At 39.0% G+C, this 25,821-nt stretch overlaps 1 protein-coding gene across 1 annotated transcript; it reads left to right on the plus strand.

Annotated features, from left to right (window-relative positions):
- Positions 1–24,779, plus strand: si:zfos-169g10.2 (somatostatin receptor type 5). The gene is made up of 2 exons (XM_046853022.1): positions 1–112; positions 22,416–24,779. Exon 2 carries the CDS (start codon positions 22,437–22,439, stop codon positions 23,922–23,924), a length of 1,488 nt encoding a protein of 495 aa, XP_046708978.1. The 5' UTR covers positions 1–112; positions 22,416–22,436; the 3' UTR covers positions 23,925–24,779.
- The last annotated feature ends 1,042 nt before the right edge of the window (positions 24,780–25,821 follow it).

Consider the following 25,821-nt stretch of genomic DNA (forward strand, 5'->3'; position numbering starts at 1 on the left):
AAGACTCTTTGCTCCGTGCGTGCCGCTACGACGGCTCTTCATCATCCTCAAGACCAGCATCCTCTTAACCTACACTGGCTCACGGGATTTGGACCACCGCAGGTTTAATTTGGTGAGTTTGTCTTTGTTGGATAATGAACTCAGCGTGGAGTGTGGAGAAATTTGGGAGATGTGCAGCATCTTATAGCAAAGCTTTCTTGTTTTTCTGAGTATATATATATATATATATATATATATATATATATATATATATATATATATATATATATATATATATATATGTGTGTGTGTGTGTGTGTGTGTGTGTGTGTGTGTGTGTGTGTCATTTGCATTAATGCTTGCTGCAGGTCACTGCTTGTTTACTGGTTTACAGGTGTAAAGAATAAGAAAATTGTTGCTGACTTTTATAAAGTTTCACAATCTATCATTTACATATTTACAGTATGCCGTTTGGGTCAAAATGTGTCTGTTATATTTATTTTCTTTTTAGTCGATGGGATCGGCAGAAATAAGATATAGAGTGGAATAAAATAAATGTAAAAATGTTCGAGGAAGTGTTTGAAAAAAAATTATACTGCTCTGAATATCTGCTGGTTTATCCTGCAAAGTCAGTGGAACAAGCTTGTGTATAAGAATTTAATAGGAATATAGGCTTATGTTTAGATCTCCTGGCTGTAATTTCATGTGACAAGGATCAACGGAGGCACTAGAAAAAAAGCTTGGAGTTACAAAACGAATTGATCGTCTTTGCATGCCACGTCTGACGTACGGTATGATGAAGAGCTTTAACATACAGCTGATCCTGCACATCTGACTGAAGAAAAAAATCCAACAAACAAACAAAACAAAACAAAAAAGCCAATAACAGTGATATGAGAGGCTGATGTGAACCGCTGTCATTTCTTCAGTCTGTGGCTTTTACTTTACCTCCTACAGGACTCCATCTGTATTCCCCATCTGTCTATGCATCTGTCTGTTAATCTAAAAATGGCCTGTTTTTTTTCTTTCCAAATCTAAAAAAAAATGTATATCTTTTCCATACTGTATACAATCAGTCTATTAAGCAGATTGTATTTCCCAGCAGGATGAAAGAAAGACATGACCCTCGTGGCATGGCGCTAAAGAATCGTTTGCCCCAACACACTGATGATCTTGTGGTTCATGAGCATCTCGCCGATGTTCTAAAACCTGGTCATTTGAAAATATATATTTCTAAATTAATTAACTAATTGCTCATATTCCTCGGCTATAAATCCAAACACTCAGCCCTCCACCATCATCCCTATCTTTTTCTTTTTGTCAAATGACCATTAATTCATATTCGAGCCCCCAGATGTTCAAACTCCTGCATTTTACTTTGAGCAATGATGAGCGGAGGGAAAAAAAGCCTCAATGACTGATGTCCTCTCCTCCCCCTGTTGGTGCAATTAGCGTCTCTTCACTAAACACTATCTCTCCAGCCGCCAATTGGACCCCTTTCAATAGATGAGAGAATGACGGATTGAGCGAACGGCAGACAGAGAAAGGAAGAAAGAAAGAAAAAGGAAGAAAAAGAGAAATGAACGACTTTATCCCACCCAGCCAGAAATCCTCTTAACTGGCTTTTTTGTCTCCATCTCTCTGTGTGCATTTTCCTTTCTGACTTTGAATCCTGAGTGTTTATTTTAGCTAATGAGCACTTGGAATGCTATTGCTGCTTTCCAGAGAGCCAAGTTTTCCACTTAGCCCGAGTCAGAGCCCAGAGCTGAGCCTCCGGATTTTCATCCAGTCAGCATGTCACTGTTGGTTTGAGTTTCTCATCTGGCTATACTGGTGCAATTTGGTTTATAAAAACAGTGAAGACTTGCTGCCGCTGTTAGCCCTAGTGTCATTATCACCTCACAGTGTCACACGGTTTTTCACAGCCAGAAGTGGCAGGTATGGGATCCAAGATTATTGACTAAGAAAAAAAACAACAGTAGAACCACTCATAGAATTTGGAATGGGTCTCATTAAAATGTTATGTTAGTTGAGATGTTCGACTTCGAATTAAATGGATTTGTTTTCGAATCCCATCACTGCCAAACTGTCACTGCTGGGCTTCTGAGCCAATGCCCTTAACCATCAACTGCTCAGGCCAATAAATTGTATCCACTTGGGAATTGTACAGAAAACTCTAATGGTGTAACCCTGTGAGTGTTGCTTACTATTGGTGGCATGTTGTGTTCAGTGGTCACAATTAAAAACCCATAGAAAACTTTTGGCTGACCAAAAATCATGGTATTCATGGGAATAATTTAGAAACACAGCATTTAACAACTTGGAAAAGAAATCGTTTTTTTTTGGTTTGTGCTTTGGCAGCTTATGGGTTGTTGGTCTAAGCTGGTGTTTTCATCTGGGTATTTGGCTGACCAAGAAAGATTGAAGAGTTTAATCCTTATGGGGACTCGGGGACTGTGCAAACATCATATTACGGAACCCTATAACTCTATTACCGAAATGAAAATTGCCATTTGTACTAGCATTTGTGCCAAGTCTAATATATCCAGCTGGCACTGGCTGCACGTAAACAATGAGAAGGGGAACCTTTACAACCTGCTGAAATTGAACAATTAAAACTCCCTTTGATTTTGCAATGATTTTAATGGTGATGGTGTAAATTGTATTGTTTGAATGGAAACTCTAGTAATGTAAGCTTGGGGTTTTCTTCTAATACCATTTAGGACCAATAGAAAAACTTTGGCAACTTGTAGATCAGATCTTGGTGTCTACTGGACACCAAGTAAGCCTCCAGATTCCAGTAAGTTTATAAATTGATTTAATGATCAACTCACATACACTGCATAATGAAAACTATTTGGTAATGGTTGTAGTGGATGAAAGATAATGTTTTTTTATAGCATATGAAGGGAAATGTATTCACCTGAGAGAAAAATTGAATCAGAAAAATTCAATACCACTACTGCTCCTACTTCTACTACTACTACTACTACTAACAATAATAATAATAATAATAATAATAATAATAATAATAATAATAATAATATTATTATTGTTAGTAGCAGTAGTAGTAGTAGAGTAATACTGAGGCTAGTAGATAGGGTGGAGTGGCCAAGTATATCTATAGACCTGAAGCCTATTGAGCACCTGTGGTCCATCTTTAAGCGGAAGGTGGAGCAGCTTCATGTGTTGTCATCCAGCAGCTCTGTGATGTCATTATGGACTAGTGGAAGAGGATCCCAGCAACAACCTGTGCAGCTCTGGTGAATTCCATGCCCAGGAGGATTAAGGCAGTGCTGGATAACAATGGTGCTCACACACAATATTGACACTTTGGACAACGTTTTGACATGTTCAATTAGGGTGTACTCACTTTTGTTGGCAGTTATTTAGATAATAATGGCCGTATGTTGTTATTTTCATAGGACAGTAAATCTGTACTGCTGTAAAAGCTGCACTTTGATTACTCTAAAATATATCCAATTTTAATTTCTATAGTATTGTCCCTTAAAGTGAATAACACTGATTATCTCTTCATCATGGCACCTGTAAGTCCGTGGTATATATTAGGTAGCAAGCAAACATTTTGTCGTCAAGTTGATGTGATAGAAGCATAAAGATTTGGCGAGTTTGACAAGGGCAAAATTGTGATGGCTAGATGACTGGGGCAGAGCATCTCAAAAATCTCAGCTTTTGTGGTCAGTATCTATCAAAAGAGGTCCAAGAAAGGAACAGTGGTGAACCTGCGACTGGGTCATGGGCCAAGGCTCATTGATGCGCATGGAAAGTTAAGGCTGGCCCGTGTGGTCCGATTAAACAGACGTGCTACTGTAGCTGAAATGGCTAAAAAAGTTAATGCTTGGTGGGTTGGGACTGTTTTCGCAGCAAAAGGGGGACCATCACAATATCAGGCAGGTGGTCATAAAGTTATGCCTGACAGTATATAGTAAATTGACATACAAAAATCCCACCTGTTCTCACCCGCACTTCATCGCCCCTAACACATGCAACTATAATGACTTACTAATAATATATGTTTAGATTTTTATTTGTAATACAAGAAAAAAAATCCCACACTTTTACCTCATATCTCTAGCACCTTGTACAAGTATATATCAGATGCCAAAAGCATCTTGTATAATTGCCTACATTTAGGAAAAAAGTAAAAGCGTGTCAAATTGATTTTTTTTCCTTCTTATTTCTATACAGCACCATTAGTGAATGACAGCCCTGCATTGAGACTTGTTTTGAAACAGCTATGCTACAGCTACAGCAATTTACTCTCAAATTTGTCAGAAAATAACGCTTAGGGGTTTCAGACCTCGATCGATGTTTTCGTGTTTTTTTCCGTGGGGTTCATTACTAGTAGAAAACTTTACGTTACACACAGACAATAAACAGTGTGGGCACTGAGGCTCCATTCATCATACTGGCACAGTGCACAGTGTTGTGTGACATGAGGCTGGAGTAGAGCCCGTACATGACACACTGCATCCTATCCTCCAAGACTCATGCTGCTTCCACACCCACCTACATACACACACTCCACACACACTACAGTACATACACACACGCTACACGTTAAGCAATTATGCTTGAGTGACAGAAGCCAACAGCTTCCGGCACCTTTCAGAAATTGGTTGTTGCAGCACTATTAGAAAATTTCTTGCACGGTTTTCTTTTTGCTCAATCTTTCAAAGCCTAGAGGATCAAAACAAGATTCTGAGGATCACTAATGGTGCAGAGAGATACGTCTTTCGACGTCTGCTCAGGCTGGTTAGGGGAATTCAGCTTGGCTGCTGGTCCGAGTTTGTGTCAGCATCACACAGAGCCACCGGCGAAGTCAGTCGGCATGGGTGCGGGTGATTAATAAAATATTCATCCTTGAGACATTTAGCAGCTGATTATTTTGACATTATTGTGACTCAGGGAAGCGTCAGGCTTCTCGAACAGAACTCCCATATTACACAGCACACATTAATGATCATGTGTTGCACATCACATTTGGGATTTCTTGATTACAACAGGAACCGAAAATTGACCATATTACCAGATTATTTAGATTTTTTATATATATATATATATATATATATATAAATTTATATAGAGAGAATATTATTGGATCATATGACTATGCCAGTCATTTGTGCTTCATTCCAAAACTGTAACCATAAAGTTAAAGGAAAATTATATAGGATGACTTTGGATGAAATTGACTTAGAAGAAGCAAACCTGTTCCAGCATGACAATGCCCCTGTGCACAAAGCCAGCTCCAAAAACATGTTTTACATGGTTTGGAGTGGAAGATCTCCTGCTATATATATCTGACCTCAACCCAACTAAACACCAATTGGGATCATTTGAAACACTGACTGCACCCCTGGCCTCCTGGGGTGATTTTGTAAACCTTCCATAAACTACACTCCAAACTGGCAAAAAAACAAAATATAAGCCTTTTTATAATGCAGCACTTTTGAATACTTGATTCCGATTGGCCAAAATTAGATTATTAGTTTTCAATGGATTTGATGGTTCTATAGAATAGACATACACAGGAATTTATACGGCTGTCAATCCACAAGAACACATTAGAACAAAAAAATAAGCAAAATCGTGTTGATATGATGAAGATTTCTGTAAGTAGATGTTTATTTCACATTTTTGGAAGGAGTCTCCAGTGTCAATGGAACTCTTACAGTTTCAACAAAGAATCACGATTCCACAAAATCAGGAATTTTTGAAAGTTTTTTTTTTTAATCAATTATTAAGACAAAGAACTAATTTGCTCGGCAGACACTTCAGAACATTAAATGTAAATATAAATGAATAAATAAAATGCAAAATTTGAATGTTGAAAAAACGCTCTGGAATACTGTTAGGCCGGAAGAACACGCCGGAAACCGAAGTTCGGCAGAACGAAGGTTTAATGAAAAATAAAGGCAGGAAAGTGAAAAAACAGCAAAAATAACAAAGTACTTAATGTTCCAGTGAAACCAGGCAATTCCTTAGAAAGGTAAAGTCTCTAGAATACACAATCCACAGTAGTATTGAAAGTCCGTATCGAAACGTAGTCCAATAATGCGCTCCAGTCTAAGCTGTAGCACGGACGGAGATACCATGGAAGTGCCGGCCTTAAGTAGGAGATGATTTGATGAGTGTCAGGTGTGGGTAGTTAGTATGATGGAGAACTGCTAGGAGCGATAGGTGGTTCTGGGGAAGGTGTGGCTGGTGGATCCCTGAAAATACATGGACAAAAAAATAATTCAGGAATTATAGGATGTTGTGTGTTGTAAAAAAATTATAATAAAATGAAGCATTCATGCATTTCTGGTACATTCCTATTTCTTTTTTCACTTTTATTTATTTATCTATTTATTTAGCTTCAGACTATTTTTTATGCTGCAACATTTTCTTTTTGCAAACAAAAATCCAATATTAGTTTCCCTCTTAAAATGTCGCTTGGTGATAAAAATTTTTTTTTTTTAAACTACATTAAAGTCAAAAAGCCACAGCAAAGTGCCACTTATAAGGTTTTTTGTACATTTCTTTATTTGTCCTTTGTTATCAGCAGCTCAGCGTTACTGAAATATCATTGGTTTCAGCATGCAGTTTGAGCCTGAACGCTACAAGCTATCTTCTAAAAGGCACATGCAGAGATTTTATTAAATAATCTCTGTGAAGCTGATGCTGGCTAATGGTCCTGTAGCCTGGCAGTAATAAGACGTGACGTATACTTCCGTTCCTGATTCCACTAGGCGTTTGGCTTTGTTTTTTTATCTGGATGCGTTTTTTTTTTTTTCATATGTATAAATTTATGTAAAGAATACAGTACTTTCCTGAATATAAATGAAGGCTCTTTTATTTCTTGAGACACGTTTCGTTTACTTGTACTAATTATGTAAATAGACTGCAATAAACACTATATGGACAAAAGTTTGTGGACACCTGACCATAGTTGAATGAGCGCAAATATCCACAAGCACGCTCCAAAATTTTAACATCTTCTCAAAAGGGTGAAGGTTATTATATGAGCAAACTGGGACTAAATGTGGACTGGGATGTTCAACAAATTTTGGTTCAGGTGTCCACAAATGTTTGTCCAAATAATGTATCATATATGGTAGGTCTCTAGTTAGCTCATGTTAGCCATTAGACATAAATGTTGTGTATCCAGAGCGTTACTCCTAAGACTATAATTTGTGCATTGTGAACTTTTTTTGTGTGATTTAGTATCCAGTAGCCACATTACACTAAACTAAACTGAACACACCTTGGGTTAGCAAGTCATCGTTTCAGTTTATGTTTAGTGTAGCATAACATGGCTACTGGATATTAAGCTAGCTCTTTCGAATGAATGAAATTGGAGCCATGTGTTAGTTTAGTTTTTGCTTAAAGACTCTGTGTGCTTTTAAGTTGGCTGAGTTCAGCCTCTATTTTGAAATTAAACCTGAAAAAAACTTGATGGGGAACACAGTAAATAGCTCACATACACATGCTAACACTTTCATTGAAAATGTCTGTCAATGAGCTTTATGCTACATGTACATGTTCACAGTATGGACAGACTTGCTTTAGACTACAGTACTTTATCAAATCAAAGGATTTCGCAAAACATGACATTTTTTTAAATTAAAACCGGCATATGATTACCTTTTTTAAAAATCTAATCAAATCAAATGTTATTTACTTATCATATTCTTAGCATATGAATAAAGCTGAAAAAAGATATCTCTAACAGATGTGGATGCAAACTGACTGAATAAAACCAGATTTTCCCCAAAATATCACAAGACAAGTTAAGTGTGAACACACTCCAAGAGCAAAGTTCACACATTCCTCAGTCACAGAATAGAGAAACTTCAGTCCAGCTGCAATAGTGAGGAATCACAATCTCCTACATTTCCACCAAGCAGCCTCTAGGTTTCTTTTCATTTCACCATAAGAGTGTTCTTTTTTCTCAAAAGCACTTACACCCATTGCATTTAGCCTTTTTTTTTTTTTTCACGTCTATAGAGAACGCTACTAATCAGATCACCAGATCCGCAGCTGAGGCTCAACTCGAACTCCAGCTGCACTGAACTCCTCAAACCTTGCTAAGGCCCTCAGGGGCAAACTGGTTGATGACACTCAGTGTGTTCTTTCGTGCTAATCATCTGCATTAGGCAGGTCGCCCCCATTACAATCGGAACAGCACTTCAGCCATTTACTTGCTGTCCATTAACATTATGCCGACCTCTTAAGAGATAATTTCACATTAAATGAGACAAAATGTATTATCTGCTGTGCCCTTTTATTTCCCTAAGAGAGAATATCCATTGGTTTGGCTTTATAGGAACACCCGGGCCCCGAGGAGCACCTTTTTGCAGATGAGGATTGCAGGGCAGGATTTGTAGTTGGGCATGATTAGTGGAGTGGAGCTCCACAACAGGCACCAAAGAGCTCGGAGGTGAACCACGCAATCACAGAGAGCATTTATCTCTATCAGGGGTTTTAAATGCAGCTTGGCTGTACAACTTTGGCAAACTGTTTTATATGCTGGTGCTGTGCTGTAGAGGAAAGTCTGCTAGATTGGAAACGAGCGATGAGGCTAAAGTAGATATCACAGATTTCAATTAATCGTAAATACGTGACACCGATTAAAGCAACACAATTAGAGCTTATGTCCTTGGTAGATTTTCTTATACTGTGTGTGTGTGTGTGTAAGTTATATATACTATTGTGTACCAGATGTGAGCAACAAGGGATCATTTATTGTGTTCAATCATCCGGGTAACTGCCTGGTCAGGTTGAAGGTACAGAATTTCAAGTACAATACTATGAGTGGACACACACAAGCTATGTAGACATACACAATGAGAAATTATTCTTGATTGAGTTCTTCATTGTGTGATTCACCTCTATCTAATCTATTTATAATCTAGTCTAATTTTTACTTCATTTTCTATCCCTCTGTTGTGAATCTATTTAGAGACTGGTAGGGAAGTGCAGAAGTGGTAGATCAGTGGAAAAGATGTTGGACTACTGATCGAATGGTTTAAATCAACAGCACCACCAAGATGCCACTGGAGGGCCCTTGAGCAAGGCCCCTGAACCCTCAATTGTTTAGCTGTATAACTGAGATAATTTAAGTAAGTCTAGATAAAGGTGCCTGCCAACATGCTCTAAATAATACACAATAAATATCACAATATTCTTGGTTAAACCTTGTAAACTTAAGCATAATCCTCAACTGCCTAATTGTATGCATGAAATAATAGTAAGTTGCTCTGGATATGGTTGTCTGTAAAATGCAGTAAATGCAAATTTAGGACTATTAGATTGGATTAGATTGAGGTATCCAAAGTCCTGGTTGAACCCATTTCCAGACAATAGCAAGAAGTCTAAGACAAGACCAAGTCAATATAGATATTCTCAAGTTGTGGTATGGTTGTGGTAAGGTCAAGTACATTTCAGGATAACATCTGATAATAGTTCAACAATTTTGGAACATTATACAGGTACAGGTATTGCTATTGTGTTTTACCCCACTTGTGCACCTGTATTGCCTTCATCCCCATTGCAGTGAAAACAGCAAATTACTTTGCCTTTAGAAGTCATGTGATGAGTTTAATGGAGTCCATCCAAATAAGTCACATGAACTCTCTACAAATATAATTGTTCCTGAAATACATATGAAACAAATAGTCTTATGAAGTCTCAAAGTTTTACTGTAAACATTTGACAAAATCGTTACAACACAGCTGCCAGGGTTTGGTTATCATAAACTCTGGAATATCCTGTGGAAAATTGATAACTGGGAAAAAAAAGTTGGATTACATATATGACTTATGAGCACATTCAGCCGTAGATGGAGACCACCAAAGACAACCACAGTGAGCCACAGGAGATCTTTTCTACCAGTGACCATCAAACACTATAAATCCTCCCCTTTTCGTAGGGAGCAGATCTGCACAATGAACACTAACAGTATTAGTGTCCTATCATATGCAAAATCTCACAATAATAACAATGTATGTTAAAATAATACTATACCATGCACAGTATTATAGCATGTGCAGTATCATATTATGTGCAATATGTTTTTAATTCTCTAGCACCAATTTTCAAGCTCATGTGACCATGATGCACACTGGTGGACGATCTGACTTCTGAATTCACCATAATTGATTTAGGTGTTTGACAGCAACAGAATGTTTATTCATTCTGCAAAGCATCCTAATGTTTTTCAGACTTTTTAAAATTATTGGATCTTTCGTATAAATTGCACTAAAAATGTGGAAAGATTGATGGAGGTTTGGGTGTAAATGCTTTGTGTGTGTGTCCAACATGTACCATATTCATCACAGTCATTAAAACACCACCCAAGCTCCACTCTCACCAATCAATCCCCAAGCACATACATACACCCAGCAGTTTAGGACTGAAAGAGAGGTGTCACCTTCTCCCAACCCTTCATCGCCATGGTGACATGCCAGTCCCAGGCGAAAGGCCTGAAAAGACCAAAAGGAAACAGGAACAAAAGGCAAGTCTATGTACTTCCTCTTTGTGTCTGCAAGAGATTAGACCTGTATCTCAGGCCACGTTTCATTACAGCTGCAGGTGAGAGGACAGACATGAGAGGGATATCAGTTCCTAGTAAGCAAGCCCTAGATGAATGCGGTGACAAATAATAGGGGGTCATTATAAAGATGAGCATGGATGAAGAGCGGAGGGGGTGTTTGTATGGGATAACGTATGTTTTTAGGATGGTCTGAGATGGTGTGGTTGTCTGTCACGGTTGCTGAGAAACCATTTTGTTTTTCCAATAAGTCATCGAATTATAAAGGGTATTTTGTGCACACCATCTTTTCTCATTTCACAGCACACATTGTTGATCTAAATCTGGTTAAACCACTCAGATCCTGCATGGGATTGGTGGCAATATATTCCTTACCTATACAAATATTTACGTTATTTGAAAGACACCCTTTCCCAGACTATATTATAAAAGCACATTCCAATTTTACGCTCAGGTGTCCACAACCGTCAGAGTCAGATATTCGTTGTGAGATTCTAGATACTAAAATCTATCAAAAGCCTGCTGATGGATTCTAAGCAATAGATTAATAATAAAAACCAAATGATGCTATCTCCATTTTCTCATTTTATTAGTTGCCATTGTTAGGTGCTCTTCTTGTGTGAATTTGTGTGCATATATATTTATATATTTTAGAAGCACTGACCTATATTTGACACCTAAATTCTAATATTTGTTCCATGAAATTGTATTAATTTATTCCCAACAGTTTATTCTCTTGATTTCGTAGCATTTCTCTGGGCTGCTTCCAGTACTTGTATGTGGATGTTAGATTTTTTTGTCAGATATCAGCCTCTAGGTGCTGCCGTGTCAATCTAATCTGCCCAGCGCCTTCACAATCAGTAGTGCTGGCTGTTGTACCTTAGACTACATTAGCAATGGGTCTGTTTCTTTAACCAATCATATTTCAAATTCGCCTCACAGGGCCAGCTGGCCCAGAATAGCGTCAACATTTTTCCGCCCTCTGATTGGTTGGTCAGAGGGAAACTGTTACAGCCAAGTTCGACTGGCAAAACACGTCTATAGCAGTCTGCACACATTAATACATCTGAGTTTTTTATGCCCACAATGGCTGACAGAGGAAAAGAAATTGATTTGGTCTCAGACATACTTAAAAATCCATTTTTAGGTTTGTTTGCCACTTCCTGAGGAGTGTTGCAAATTAGGAGTCTGCATCTCTGGTAAGTAGGTTGCATTTTTTTATTTGTAATATTTTGTCATGTTATTAGACAAATATAGATTCTGAACTGCTCCGGATGATGTAGGTGGCACAGTTGCGGTTGTGGTGTAGATGTCTGGAGCTTGCTTTAGTAAAATAGTATTTACCCTCCATATGTGAAATGGCGCTCTCCCTGTAATGCCACTCGTTGTTATATTGCGTTTTCGTATAGTATTGATGGTTTCTATAATTGCAATGTGATAGTGATGGTATTAAGAGATGGATTAAGTCGGTTAAGTCCCCACTGAAGGCCCAGGTACCAAATGCACGGCCCGTCACTGCTTTCCCAAAGCTTTTATTGTCATTTCTACCATATATAGCTGACACAGTACACAGTGAAATGAGACAGCGTTCCTCCAGAACCCTGGTGCTACATTAAACAACATAGAGCTACAACACACAACATAAAGCTACATAACAAAACACAGAGCAAGGATCTCACTGCATAAAGCGCAACGTGTGCAACCGAATGCAGACAAAAAACAGTGCAGACAGACAACACAAGACAGTCTGGGACAGATACACAAAACACAATATATGAATAGCATTCAATACTATTATTACTTACTACTTATTATTCGTTTCAAAGGAAGTCCCTGGCATTCATCAACCTGAGCAAAAAGTAATTTGACTCGTTCTCACTGGTCATCCCTGCTGCTGTAATGAAGCCGAGGCAGTCAGTGGTGCAGGGTCTCATTATTCGGATTGATTCCATAGCAGAGTCAATAGCAGATCAGACATTGCCACGAAGCGACTGTGGAGAAATCTGGGGTGAAATCTAGCTAGCTAATGAGCAAGGCTGACTCAAAAATGGCGAGTGAATAAGGAAAGAGTAAACACGGAGAAAAGGAAAAAACAGGACAATTTTTGCGGGAATGCCAAATTGTTAGTTTGCTCTTAACATAATGTAAACAGGAGTTTTTACATGCGCACAGAACTAGGTTAGGGGACTACAATAGCTTACAATCAGGACAGTAGGGAACATTATTGTGTGCACAAGGTGAATCATGGGTACAAATAACTCTCAGCAACAGAAGCACAGGCTGTGTGGGTCATCGGCCCCACTAATGACAGTGACGTTTATGTGAACTGAAGCAGATATTTAAACGAAAGGAGTGACAGAAGTTAATGAGAATTTCAGCTGTAGCTGCAGGGCTGTATCAGATGTCATGGGGCATAATATAGTGTCTGTACAAGAGAAGCCATAATATATGGTTTGACAATGCTATTTTTTCTTACATGCTCCCATAATAGGAAAAAACTAACTTATATTATATAACTAAATTATAGATAGTGTATGCAAAAACCTATATTACAGCACTTTTCGTTCTAAATTCAATTTCTATCACGCTAGCTTAGACAACACTGATCAGACATGACATTCTGACCACCCGCCTAATACTGTGTTATTAGCCTTTTCCTGCCAAAACAGTCCTGACCTGTCATGCATTAACAGCATTAACTTCTTCAGAAATTTAAGCTAAAGAACCTTGTCGGTCGGACCACACAGGCCAGCCTTCGCCCCCCCAACATGCATCAATTAACCTCGGCCACCCATGACTTTATCGCCACTTCACCAGTCTTCCTTCCTTGCACCACTTTTGCTAGATACTGACCACTGTAGACCGGGAACAATTTGGCCCTCGCCAAACTCATTTAAATCCTTACGCATGCCTAATTTTTCTGCATCTAACTTATCAACTTTGAGGACAAAATGTTCACTTGCTGCTTAATATATCCCACCCACTAGCAGGTGCCATAATGAAGAGATAATCAGTGTTATTCAAATCACCAGTCGTAATGTTATTATATCATGTTTTGGTGTATGTTTTGTGAACAGGGGCATTCATTTGAAGACATCTTGGGGAAGTTCATGCCACCACCTCAGTGCCATAACAGAAAAGAGTCTTGGTGAATACCTACCTCTTACCCTGAGAGATGGTGGGACCAGTCGAGCAGTGCTAGAAGAGCTGAGGAAGCTGAGAGAGCTTTGAGATCAAAGGGTGCTGGTCCATTTTTGGCTTTATAGGCAAGCATCAGTGTTTTAAATCTGATGCGTGCAGATATTGTAAGCCAGTGGAGGACGTGCAGAAGTGTGGTGATGTGGGAGAACGTAGGCAGGTTAAACACAAGTCATGCAGCTGCGTTTCTTATCATTTGCAGGGGATGAATTGTGTTTAGAGGTCGACCTTCCAGCAAAGAGTTGCAGTAATCCAGTTTTGAAATGACAAGAGATTTAACAAGCAGCCCATCTGGATAAAAATGGTTGAACCGACAAGAACGTGCAACATGTGAGGAAAAAGACAAGTTGTCCATGGCTTCCACAAGGTTGCAAACAGTGGCTGAAGGGAAGATCAGAGAGTTGTGTGAAGATATCATAAGAGCCTGACCCGTATCGCCTATGATGACCAGCAGTTCAGTTTAGTTTCAGCTGATGAGCAATCATCCCCGATGATATGTCTGCCAGACATAGTCGATTTCCATTCAAACTGTAATGATAAAATATATTTTGAATATTTTTATAGCCTTTAAGCATTTGGGTTGTTTGGGTTTTCTGTCTCGTTGTGACATTTTGTACAAATAAAACAAATTTGACATTAAAACTTGTACAAATTAACTTGCATGTGAAAGTCCACTGACATTTACAATTGCATTTACGTTAACAGCATTCGGATGTTTTTATCCAGACCGACTTTTAAAAGTGCTTCGAAGTCTCCATCAATAAATGCATTCTAATGCTGGCTGATTAGGACACAGACTAATAATACCATCATTCAAAAACTCTGTCCAAATCTAGCGATTTTCTTTATTGATAAATACTTATTTTTATCAACTTCATGTTTCGTTAGGTACCTCGGTTTTTATTTCACAGTTTGGTTCAATGTCGGTACAGTTACAGGGAAGAAATGCAAAACGTAAAGTTGCTTGTTCGCTACCATAGCGATGACAGGAAGTGGTAGCGAATTCGCACATGCGCAAAACAAAATCTGAGCACTACAAATCGTAGTTCAGTGGTTAAGGAATTAAACTTTGGATCAGAAGATCACAGATTCAAGTTCCACCACCACCAAGCTGTCACTTCTGGGCCCTTGAGCAAGGCCCCTAACCCTCCCCTGCTCAGTTGTAAGTTGCTCTGGATAAGGATGTCTGCCAAATGGCATAAATGTAAAATGTAAATGATTGAAACTGATTTATGCACCTTATTTATGTGATTTATGCACCTCTGACACTGTGCTAAATCTAGTTGTTGTTTTTTTTACACCCCTGACATTGTTCTGTATATTTTAATGAAACAGTGATACTACACAACAGGTGAAAACTAAACAAGTTTGGGATCCGCCACTTAATAAGTACCCAAAGGAATTCACATTGAAGGGCAAGATAAGTACATGGGGTAGGGTGTGTTGGTCTATTTTTATCTTTGCAGGCAAGTATCAATGTTTTAAGGAAGGTAAAATGGTCAAAAATATTCTGGATCAGTTGCAGAGGTTGAATTTCTTTCAGAAGTAGACTTAGCAGGAGTAAGTACAAGTGGTCCAGTCTTGAAATGATGAGGGACAGAACAAGCACCTAAGTGGCCTATGTGGATAGAAATGTACAAATTCTTCTGATGTTGTTAAAAATAATTCGACATGGGGGTGTTCGAGTAGCAAGGTGAGAAGAAAAGGACAGTTGATTGTCCATGTACACACCAAGAGTGCTTGCAGCGGCTAAGGGGGAGATCAGAGAGTGTTTCAAAGAAATCACAAGATTTTCACATGTAAGTAAATCACCTGGTATGGTTAGAAGTTCCATTTGGCTGGGATCAGGCTGAGATCCAAGCTGTAGGGGAAAGAGAGGATTACTTGAGTGTCATCTGCACAATACTGACCATTTTGTGTGTTCAAATTCAAATTTTATTTACCATGTACATGACCAGACACAGTTCGACCTACAGGGAAATGTATGTACAGTGAAAAAAAATGTATTGTAAAAAATAAATAGCATTTCCAATAGAATGAAAAAAGAATTCCAATGAAATCAAAATACAATTTACAACTCATCTTCCAAAAAAGTTGTGACACTGTGGATAATGTAAATAAAAACAGAATGCAATGATTTGCAATTTTCATTTTCATATTTTATTCACAATAAAACAAAAATAAAGTAATAGGGTAACCATTAGGGAAATTATTGGTACCGCATTTGCAAGTTAAAACCTTGAATATTTGAGCAAGACAATGCTAACTGTATACTGCATCTATTACTATAGAATGACTTCGTAGTAAGAGGTTTCAGGTGTTGAACTGGCCTGCCTGCAGTCTAGGCCTATTTGAAAACAATTAACACATCATGAAATGAAAAATACAACAAAGAACACCCGGAACTGTTGAGCAGCTAAAATCCTGCATCAGACACATTTGGGACGACATTCCTCTCCCAAAACTTTAGCAACTGGTCTCCTCAGTTCCCAGGTCTATACGAACAGAAGACGTGATGCTGCACAGTAGTAAACTTGGCCCTGAGACCTGTTGCAGCCATCAAATTCAAAATGACATTTTTTCCTTAAAATGTTTTATGTTCTTAGTTTTTACATTGGATATGTTTTATATTGTAATAAGATTAGATATGAATTTATAAGATTAGCAAATCATTGTCCTAACTTTTTTGGAATTGGGGTTGTGCAGAAAAAAGAAAAATGTTATTATAATCAAAATGGAATTTACAGAATTTCTATAAAATAGAGGAGATTTTTGAGGTTTTAATAAAGTGCGTAATAAAGTGCGTTTTTTACAATCAATGTGTTAAATTAATAACAAATTAAAGAAAATATTTTTGAGAGGTATATTTTCTGACACTTAATATCATTATAGCTGATGCTGGAAGCACCTGAGGAAGCTCAGTCTCTGTTCCTCGGTTCCTAACCACTTTCGAAGCATTCGATATGGCCTTGATAATGGCACACATCGATTAGATTCTGAAGGACGCATGACACAAGAGTCAAGGATACATCAAGTAGAGTACTGAGAAGACACCAGGGATGCTAATAGACTAAAAAGGTTCAATGTGGAAGCAAAGAGAACTGGAGAAGAAGAAAATGAGTAACGAAGAAAGCTTAGGAAGTGATTGTCAGAGTGGAGGGAAAGACCCGGTTTAATTCCATCGCTCGTCAGATTTAAGTTGGATTTAGACTGCGATTAGAGCGGATCGCAACAAGTTGTCACATTGTATGAGAGGATTTTATTATAATCTCAGCTGGATTTGATAACCGATAGCACGATAAGGTGTTCTCTGTGTCAGAGTCTATGGGGAAAATTCTAATCTGCGATGAAAGAGTTCTAGATTGGCCTATGTTTCTTCAGAAACAAACTCCATGAGCATGTTCTATGTTCATGTATCTCTTGTAAACCTTTGTAGCTCTCCTGTGACGATTATGTAACTTAAAAAAAAAAAAATTAAATGTAACAATGCAAATCTCATAACAGTGTAAAGCACATTAACTTGTTTTTCCGAACAAAAAAATGAAAACATTTGTTTTTATAAAAGTCATGTGTGCTTTTACTGCCTGTTTTTTACACCTTTTTTTTCTCTGCCCTTAATGCAGAATGAATAGAACATATCTAAAGCTATGTGCCAGGATTAGTCATTTTGCTCTCCCCTTAGTATGGAATAAAAACATCAAACTGTGATGAATCGCCAAACTGTGAATGTTTCGGGGCCTAATCTGTACTTTCATTACAGGGTAGTCAGGATTTGAACAGTTATATAAAGAAGGAAGTGTTGCTGGGCTCTTGAGCAAGGCCCTTAGCCCTCAACTTCTTAGTTGTGTAAATGAGGTTATTGTAAGTCACTATGTCTAGTAAATGTACTTTTCCAACCGTATGTGGTTCTTTCTTCCAAATGTTATCACAAATGTAGAGGCGCACAATTGTACGGAATGTCAAAATGGATGAAGCATTAGCAATAGTGTTAAAATTTTGAGATGAATGTGAGGGCTGACTTCAACCCAAACCTCCTCACCCCACATCAGTACCTGACTTTACCAGCACCTTTGTTGCAGAATGAACACAAATCTCCACTAGAACACTCCAAAATCTAGTGGAACAGCTTCCCAGAAGAATGGAGGTTATTAAAGTCGAATGGGAAGTTAAAAACGTACATATAGGTGTCCACAAACTTTTTGTCCATATGGTGTATTTTTTTCTTTTTTTTCCCTTTTTTTTGCTTTTTTGAGTACTTGTGGATCAATGACGGTGGATCTTTTCTTTCTGTTCTGTCTAGAGATGTGAAAATAAACACAGTGTGAAAGCACTGAAGAGTTGAGTCTCTCAAATGGCAAGTGATTGATTTTCCAGAACAAAGACAAAGACCCTATCACCTTCAGTGGGCTGAGCAGTGACTCCTTAACTGTCATATGGCTTTAGAGGGGTTAGAATTCAATTAGATTTCACTCAGGGTCGAGTTCTTTGACTGTCTAAATGTGACTTGGCGATACAGATACTCTGTACTCACCTCAACCCAACCCAACTCAACTCAACTCAACTCAAGCTTTATTGTTTTCTTCCACATACACAGTATATAAAAGAATGAAATTGTTACCAAGGTGAATAGACTCTGAACAGCAAGAGTAAACATTAGACATAAATAAAGAGTAAACACAATAAATATGAGGTAGATGTAACCGTGTGCAATGTCCAGTGTGAATATTTTAACAGAATAAACGGATTGTCTACAGTAACCAGGTAAAGTTCTTGAGTGTGCAGATGTGCTACAGTGTCCAATGTGCACAGTTAAGGGGGTGGGAACAAGGTCTGGGGTGGCACCAGGGTGTTCAGGGCTCTGACAGCTTGGAGGAAGAAGCTGTGGCAGAACTTTGTAGTGCGAGTCCTGCTGCTTCTAAACTTCCTGCCTGATAGAGGGGGCTTGAACAGACTGTGGGAGGGGTAAGAGGGATCCCTCACAAAGGATCTGCATATACAGTGTTTTGGAAGATGTCCTGGATGGAGGGGAGGGAGCTGTCCTCACTATGTGCTTTAAGACATCGTCTAGATCACCTACTCAGTTAAAAAAGACATCTTTGCAGTCAGAAATTCCAGTTCATCCCAGAGGTGTTCAATAGGGTTGAGGTCAGAGATTTATAACAGGTCACTCAAGATCTTCCACCCCAAACCATGTAAATCTTGGCGATGGCTTTGTGCACAGGGGCATGCTTGTCATGCTAGAAGAGGTTTGGGTCTCCTAGTATAAGTGAAGGGAAAGTTTTATTCTACTACATCCAAAGTCATTTTATACAATTGTGTGAATCAAAGTTTGTGGTAGCAGTTTTGGGATAAACCACCAAAAATTGGGTGTTCCAACAGAGGAAGCTGCTGGGCCCCTGAGTAAGGTCTATAAACCTTAACTGCTCAGTTGTATAAAGAGATATACATTTACATTTATAGCATTTGTTAGACACCCTTATCCAGACAGATATACACTGAGCAGTTGAGGGTCAAGGGCCTTGCTCCTGGACCCATGTGTGGTGTTTTGTGGTGCTGGAATTTGAACCTAAGAACTTCTGATCCAAGGTCCTCAAATTTGGAGTAACATTTTGTGGTGAAAAAAATCACATACGGCTGAAAAAAATCAGGTGTCCCAGTGCTTTTCTTTATATAATGTGTTTATCTGGTGTAACTAGAACTATGTGTCATTTTCATTTGGATTTTTTTTTTCTTTTTTACTTCATCCATTTGATTATATGAATTTGAACCACTCCAATCCCTATAAAGATAGGGTGAAAAATTGAAACATCCAATTTACATAAGCATTCAGAGCTTTTTATTCACTGCTTTGATTACAGCTGTGACCTTTTTTCAGGCTGTGCCTCTGCCAGCTTTGCACACTATTATTCGAGCAGAATGTATTTATTTATTTTATTTATTTATTCGTTTCATTTCTTCCAGCTGTGGAAGGAACCGCAGCCTGTGGTGCGTTCGAGAACCCAAACTATTCTTTGAGTCCTGAAAAAGCTCTGTCCATGAATAAAATGTGATCCCTCTCAAAGATCCAATAAAACTGTCCAATTAAATTCAAGTGCAATACAGAAACATTGCAGGCTCCAAGAGGAGGAACAGGTTCCATTCGAAATTCCTTGCCGTAGTGCCTTCGGTCGTTTGCTTCAAGTGCCGTTGGTTTTTTGTTTGGGTTTTTTTTTGGAATTGGAAATAAAAGCTGCATACATGAGACCATTAAGTCATATTATGCAGGGTGAAGAGGAGAGCTGTAAAGAGAAAGAGAAGAGTCTGAGAGCTGCATCGCAACCTACTCCAATCATAGTGTGTGTGTGTGTGTGTGTGTGTGTGTGTGTGTGTGTGTGTGTGTGTGGTTGTTGGGTGATTATTTTGTTTTGCTCTCTTTTGAAAAACCAGATGTCAAGATTTAAAAAAAATTGTAACTGTTCAAAATTGGACTTTTGTAATCGGGTTTTCAGCAAGTAAATAGATTCATTTTACATTTATGCCATTTAAAAGACACCCTTATCCTGGGCAACTTACAACTACCCCAAGATTTTATACAACTGAGTATTTGAGAGTTAAGGGCCTCATTCAGGGGCCCAGCAGGGACAATTTGGTGGAATTCAAACATACAACCTTTCAAATCTAAAATCCAACACATTAAAGTACCAGTTCCCTTTTTATTATGTGTTTGTCTGTGGATATGTTTTTATATATTGGTGGAGACAATTGTGCTATATTTGAGTTTATTTGGACAACTAGCTGGTCCCCATAATCATTTCAAAGAGCTGTATTTATGATATTGTGATTGGAAGGTTGACACAGTGATAATGTGTGAAATGTGTGTGTTCTGTTTGCTCTATTTTGCAACACCAGATGCCCAGATTAAAAATATATTTTGTTATAATTGAGTCTGGTTGACTTTCAAACAAGCCAATAAAGTGTTTGTATGTGGACATGTTTTCAATTTGGGGGAAATATGTGGCATTTTCGACCTTGTGGGAACCAGGAAAGTGTCTATAAATCAAATTGTTCATTGATGGCAAATATCTCTATTAAAAAAAATTATAGCATTAGAAAATAGTTACAATTATAGTAAGACCATATGTGTGTGTGTGTGTGTGTGTGTGTGTGTGTGGGGGGTGCATTTTGTGCTGTCATCCTGGTTTCAAATCCGTTTTTTTCATCACCTCTTCATATATTCACATCAGCTGTTTGTGTCTTTTACTCTTTTGTTTCTTATCAAGCCGCATAATCGAGTCAAAGAGTTCGAACAAAAAACAGCAACAACTCCATACCCCCCACCCTGAGCACGACGGCCTTTCTTTTACATTCAGTCCCACTTTTGACAGCGTTTCATTGTAACAGCTTTCTCAGCTATATTGCTTTCCGAGTCTGAAAGCTCACCTGGCAGCCGAGTTTTTCTGCCGTGGGGAAAAATTATCACATTGTTAACCTGCTTCATTTGCATCTCACTGAGTCTCAGAGGCCACGTCGGCATGAAATGGCAGGATGCACAAAAAACTAGCCAGTGCTTCGTGTGGGAAGAATATTGCATTATATCTGTAGGCTGTTATTCCAATTCCTGTGATTGAGAGGAACTGGAAATCAAAACCTGGTCAAGCCAGTTATTAAATGTAACAATAAATAGATAAGATTTTGCTATACGGATACAAATATTGGGATACCTGACTCTTCCAGCTATATGTAGTTCTTTCTCAAACTGTTACTTCAAAGTTGGAGGCACACAAATTTATTTGATGTTGGATGCAGAAATTTCCTCTAAACTTGAACTAAAAGTGTTCCAGCAAGACATGCCTCTGTACACAAAGTTAGCTCTATGTAGATATGGTTTATATTAGTTGGAGTGAAAGGATCTCCTGCTATAAAGCTCTGACCACAACCCTATTAAAATACCTTTGGGATGACTGACTGACTCCACCCCAGGCCTCCTCACCCTCACCTACATCAGTACCTGACTTTACTAACTAAAAAAAAATTACTGTCAATGCGAATGTATACATCGCACAGAAGGATTGAGATATCTGCAAAATAATTGACAGAATTACTTTCTGGATATCCCAGTCATCAGCTTCCTATAATAGACCCATTCTACACATAGCTTGCTGTCAGTTTCCATACAATAAGGCCTATATGTGCATGTTTTTCTTCCCTGCTGCTAATAGAGCTGCCTGTGCATTATGTCACGCAGTGGCCCTGTCAGCCTCTTCCTCTATGTTTCTCTAATTAAAAGCCAATTAGCCAGTGTTAGCATGATGGCGGGGGAAAAGATGCAAAGCGTGGGTGCTAGCGTCATAAGAGGTAGGTAACAACATGAATGCTGCTGTCGAGGCTCATCACACACCATTATTTATCCTTCTCACTCATTTCCTGCACTGTCAGGGGCCAAGCTCTTTGTAATATTCGCAGGCATGATTTGCTGCCATTTGCCGCGGCCTATACATGCTTTGTGCTTGTCGCGGTAATGAAAGGACATGGTTTAAGTACACAGTTTGTGCACCGACTAGAAGTCGGTCACAAAACATTTCCCACGTCATGAATCTCCTACTGTTTTGCAGCTCTGCTCACTGTTAAAGTTAATGAGCAATGATATTTATCCTGATAAAGCAAGGCGTTACAAAACAATGTTTTTTTTATATATTTACAGGTAACATGCAGAGTTTCTGACATGCTTCGGTTTACTGGTAAGATGGAGACTCCAGATCGGATCCTGGTTCCAGGACTCATAAAACCATTGGGCAACAACTCCATTCTATCAAGCAATTTGGGCTTTACAGTGTCCCCTCCACTGAATGATACCTTCCTCCTTAATGGGTCTCTGCAGAACTGGACGGAGATCTACAACACAGGTTTCATGCCAAGTGTTGCTGGAATCCTCATTCCTCTCATCTATATAATAGTCTGCGTGGTTGGTTTAGGAGGAAACACCCTGGTCATTCACATTGTCTTGCGCTACTCTCAAACCCAGTCTGTCACAAATATCTACATCCTGAACCTTGCTATAGCTGACGAGCTTTTCATGCTTGGCCTTCCCTTTCTGGCTGTCCAGAATGCCCTTCTGTCGTGGCCATTTGGGTCACTGATGTGCCGTCTGGTTATGACCGTGGATGCCATCAACCAGTTTACCAGCATCTTCTGCCTGACCGTAATGAGTATCGACCGCTACTTGGCAGTGGTGCATCCTCTCCGGTCTTCCAGGTGGCGGCAACCTCAAGTGGCCAAAGCAGTCAATGCTACAGTATGGGCTGTTTCCTTTGTAATCGTCCTTCCGGTTGTGGTTTACGCTGACGTGTTACAGGATGATGGGAACTGTAGCATAGTATGGCCCGAACCTGCAGAAGTCTGGAAAGCTGCATTTATTGTGTACACAGCAACTGTCGGATTCTTTGGTCCTCTGCTAGTCATCTGCATGTGCTACCTGCTAATTGTCATCAAGGTCCGCAGCTCCGGACGCAGGGTCCGAGCCACCTCCATTCGGCGGCGTAAATCAGAGCGGAAGATCACGCGGATGGTGGTAATTGTGGTAGCTGTGTTCGTCTTCTGTTGGCTCCCGTTCTACATATTAAACATTGTCAACTTGCTCGTGCTGCTTCCAGGAGAGTTCCGTGGCCTGTATTATTTCGTGGTGGTCCTTTCCTATGCCAACAGCTGTGCCAACCCCATTCTGTACGGATTCCTCTCTGACAACTTCAAGAGAGGCTTCCGGAAAGCTTTGTGCCGCTCGACCAGGCGAGTTGAAAACCAAGATCTACAACAGGGTACTGTCGGTAACCACACTTTACCCCTGGAGGAACTGAAAAAAGACCTCGAGCTGACAGACTGCCTGAAAGAATCCTGCAATCAAATCCAGCAAAGCAGTGAGGAAGAAGAGGAGGATGTTCAGGACGTCGAAATGGGTTACATAGAAAATGCCACCAAGATGACAGAAATCTGCAGGTCTGTAAAAAATGGCTGCAGGAATAGGCACAAAGAGGGCACTAGGACCATGCTTGAATCCAAGGAAGAAGGTACAAGCAATGGGAACAAAACTGGCAAAAATGGGGACTATATTAGTCCAACCATTGAACATGTTAGTTTCACCGGCACTCAGAGAAGAAGCATCAAACCAGTGGCAGAGGAATCAGCAGAGACTGTTCTGGAAATCAGTTATTTGTAAAACTGCGCAAATAAAAACTGTGGATATAAAAACAAAAGCGTTTTAATATCCAGCAGAATTGAAAAAGATAAATGATGCCAAAATGTGGGGTTTTAGATTTCATTATCAGCAGTGTCATATGTCTTTAAACATCGAAAGAAAGAAAGAAAGAAAGAAAGAAAGAAAGAAAGAAAGAAAGAAAGAAAGAAAGAAAGAAAGAAAGAAAAGAAGAAAAGAAGAAAAGAAAAAAATTTATCCAGGTATTTCTATCACTCGAACAAAAAGGTTTGCTACCCCTGTTCTGGCCAATTCTACTGAATGCAGTCTTATTGTCTTACCTCAGCAGGAGTTCCCTTTAAAAGCGGGAGTTCTTTTCTGCTCTAGAACAATGTACGAGGGGCGTTCATGTCAAGCGTATTACTGTAGTATTACTGATAGACGGCGCACATGTAGCGGGTCAGTCCAGAGACCGTTAATCAAGAGGGCAGACAACAGTGTTAGTGCCAAGGAACGGCGTGTGGTCATGAATTTTCTTGTGAACGAAGGCGCAGAACCCGCAAATATCTACAGAAGACTTGAAGCACAGTACGGTGATGAGACTCTCAGCCGTAAGACATTTGAATGGCTTCCTTCATATACTGATAAATCTTTCTATGCCAATTCTTTCCAGGAATTAGCTAAACCCTGGGATAAGTGTATAAATGTAGCAGTATGTTGGGAGTATGTCAAAAAATAAATCCACTCCTTGAAATTTGTTCTTTTATGTAATAAACACCAAAGTCCCAGTATGACTCGAACGCCCCTTGTATATACTGTATATGCTTATACATCTGGCTCTCTTACCCTTTAAGCAGCGTATAGAGATGAGAATTTTACAATGGACATAAAAAGTCTACACACCCCAGGCAGATTTTGCGATGTCATAGGGGAAAAAACTGAAAAATCATATCAGAACTCAAGAATTTGTACAAAACAGTGTTTGTTTGGTGTGTACACTTATGCAAACAGGCTAAGGTAAAAAAAAAAGAAGAAAGAAAAAATTTATCCAGGTATTTCTATCACTCGAACAAAAGGTTTGCTACCCTGTTCTGGCCAATTCTACTGAATGCAGTCTTATTGTCTTACCTCAGCAGGAGTTCCCTTTAAAAGCGGGAGTTCTTTTCTGCTCTAGAACAATGTACGAGGCGTTCATGTCAAGCGTATTACTGTAGTATTACTGATAGACGGCGCACATGTAGCGGTCAGTCCAGAGACCGTTAATCAAGAGGGCAGACAACAGTGTTAGTGCCAAGGAACGGCGTGTGGTCATGAATTTTCTTGTGAACGAAGGCGCAGAACCCGCAAATATCTACAGAAGACTTGAAGCACAGTACGGTGATGAGACTCTCAGCCGTAAGACATTTGAATGGCTTCCTTCATATACTGATAAATCTTTCTATGCCAATTCTTTCCAGGAATTAGCTAAACCCTGGGATAAGTGTATAAATGTAGCAGTATGTTGGGAGTATGTCAAAAAATAAATCCACTCCTTGAAATTTGTTCTTTTATGTAATAAACACCAAAGTCCCAGTATGACTCGAACGCCCCTTGTATATACTGTATATGCTTATACATCTGGCTCTCTTACCCTTTAAGCAGCGTATAGAGATGAGAATTTTACAATGGACATAAAAAAAGTCTACACACCCCAGGCAGATTTTGCGATGTCATAGGGGGAAAAAAACTGAAAAAAATCATATCAGAACTCAAGAATTTGTACAAAACAGTGTTTGTTTCGGGGTGTGTACACTTATGCAAACAGGCTAAGGTAAAAAAAAAAAAAGAAGAAAGAAAAAAACACTTTTTTTGCACTCTATGTTGCAATTTTTGTAACAAAAACCTGCCTTTATAATATATCTGTTGTATATATCCTTCATAC

This window comes from Silurus meridionalis, chromosome 1 (genome assembly GCF_014805685.1).
Source record: "Silurus meridionalis isolate SWU-2019-XX chromosome 1, ASM1480568v1, whole genome shotgun sequence".
Taxonomy (NCBI): domain Eukaryota; kingdom Metazoa; phylum Chordata; class Actinopteri; order Siluriformes; family Siluridae; genus Silurus; species Silurus meridionalis.

Coding starts and splice junctions, on each gene's coding strand:
- si:zfos-169g10.2 (XM_046853022.1), top strand. CDS start 22,437: ATGCTTCGGTTTACTGGTAAGATGGAGACTCCAGATCGGATCCTGGTT.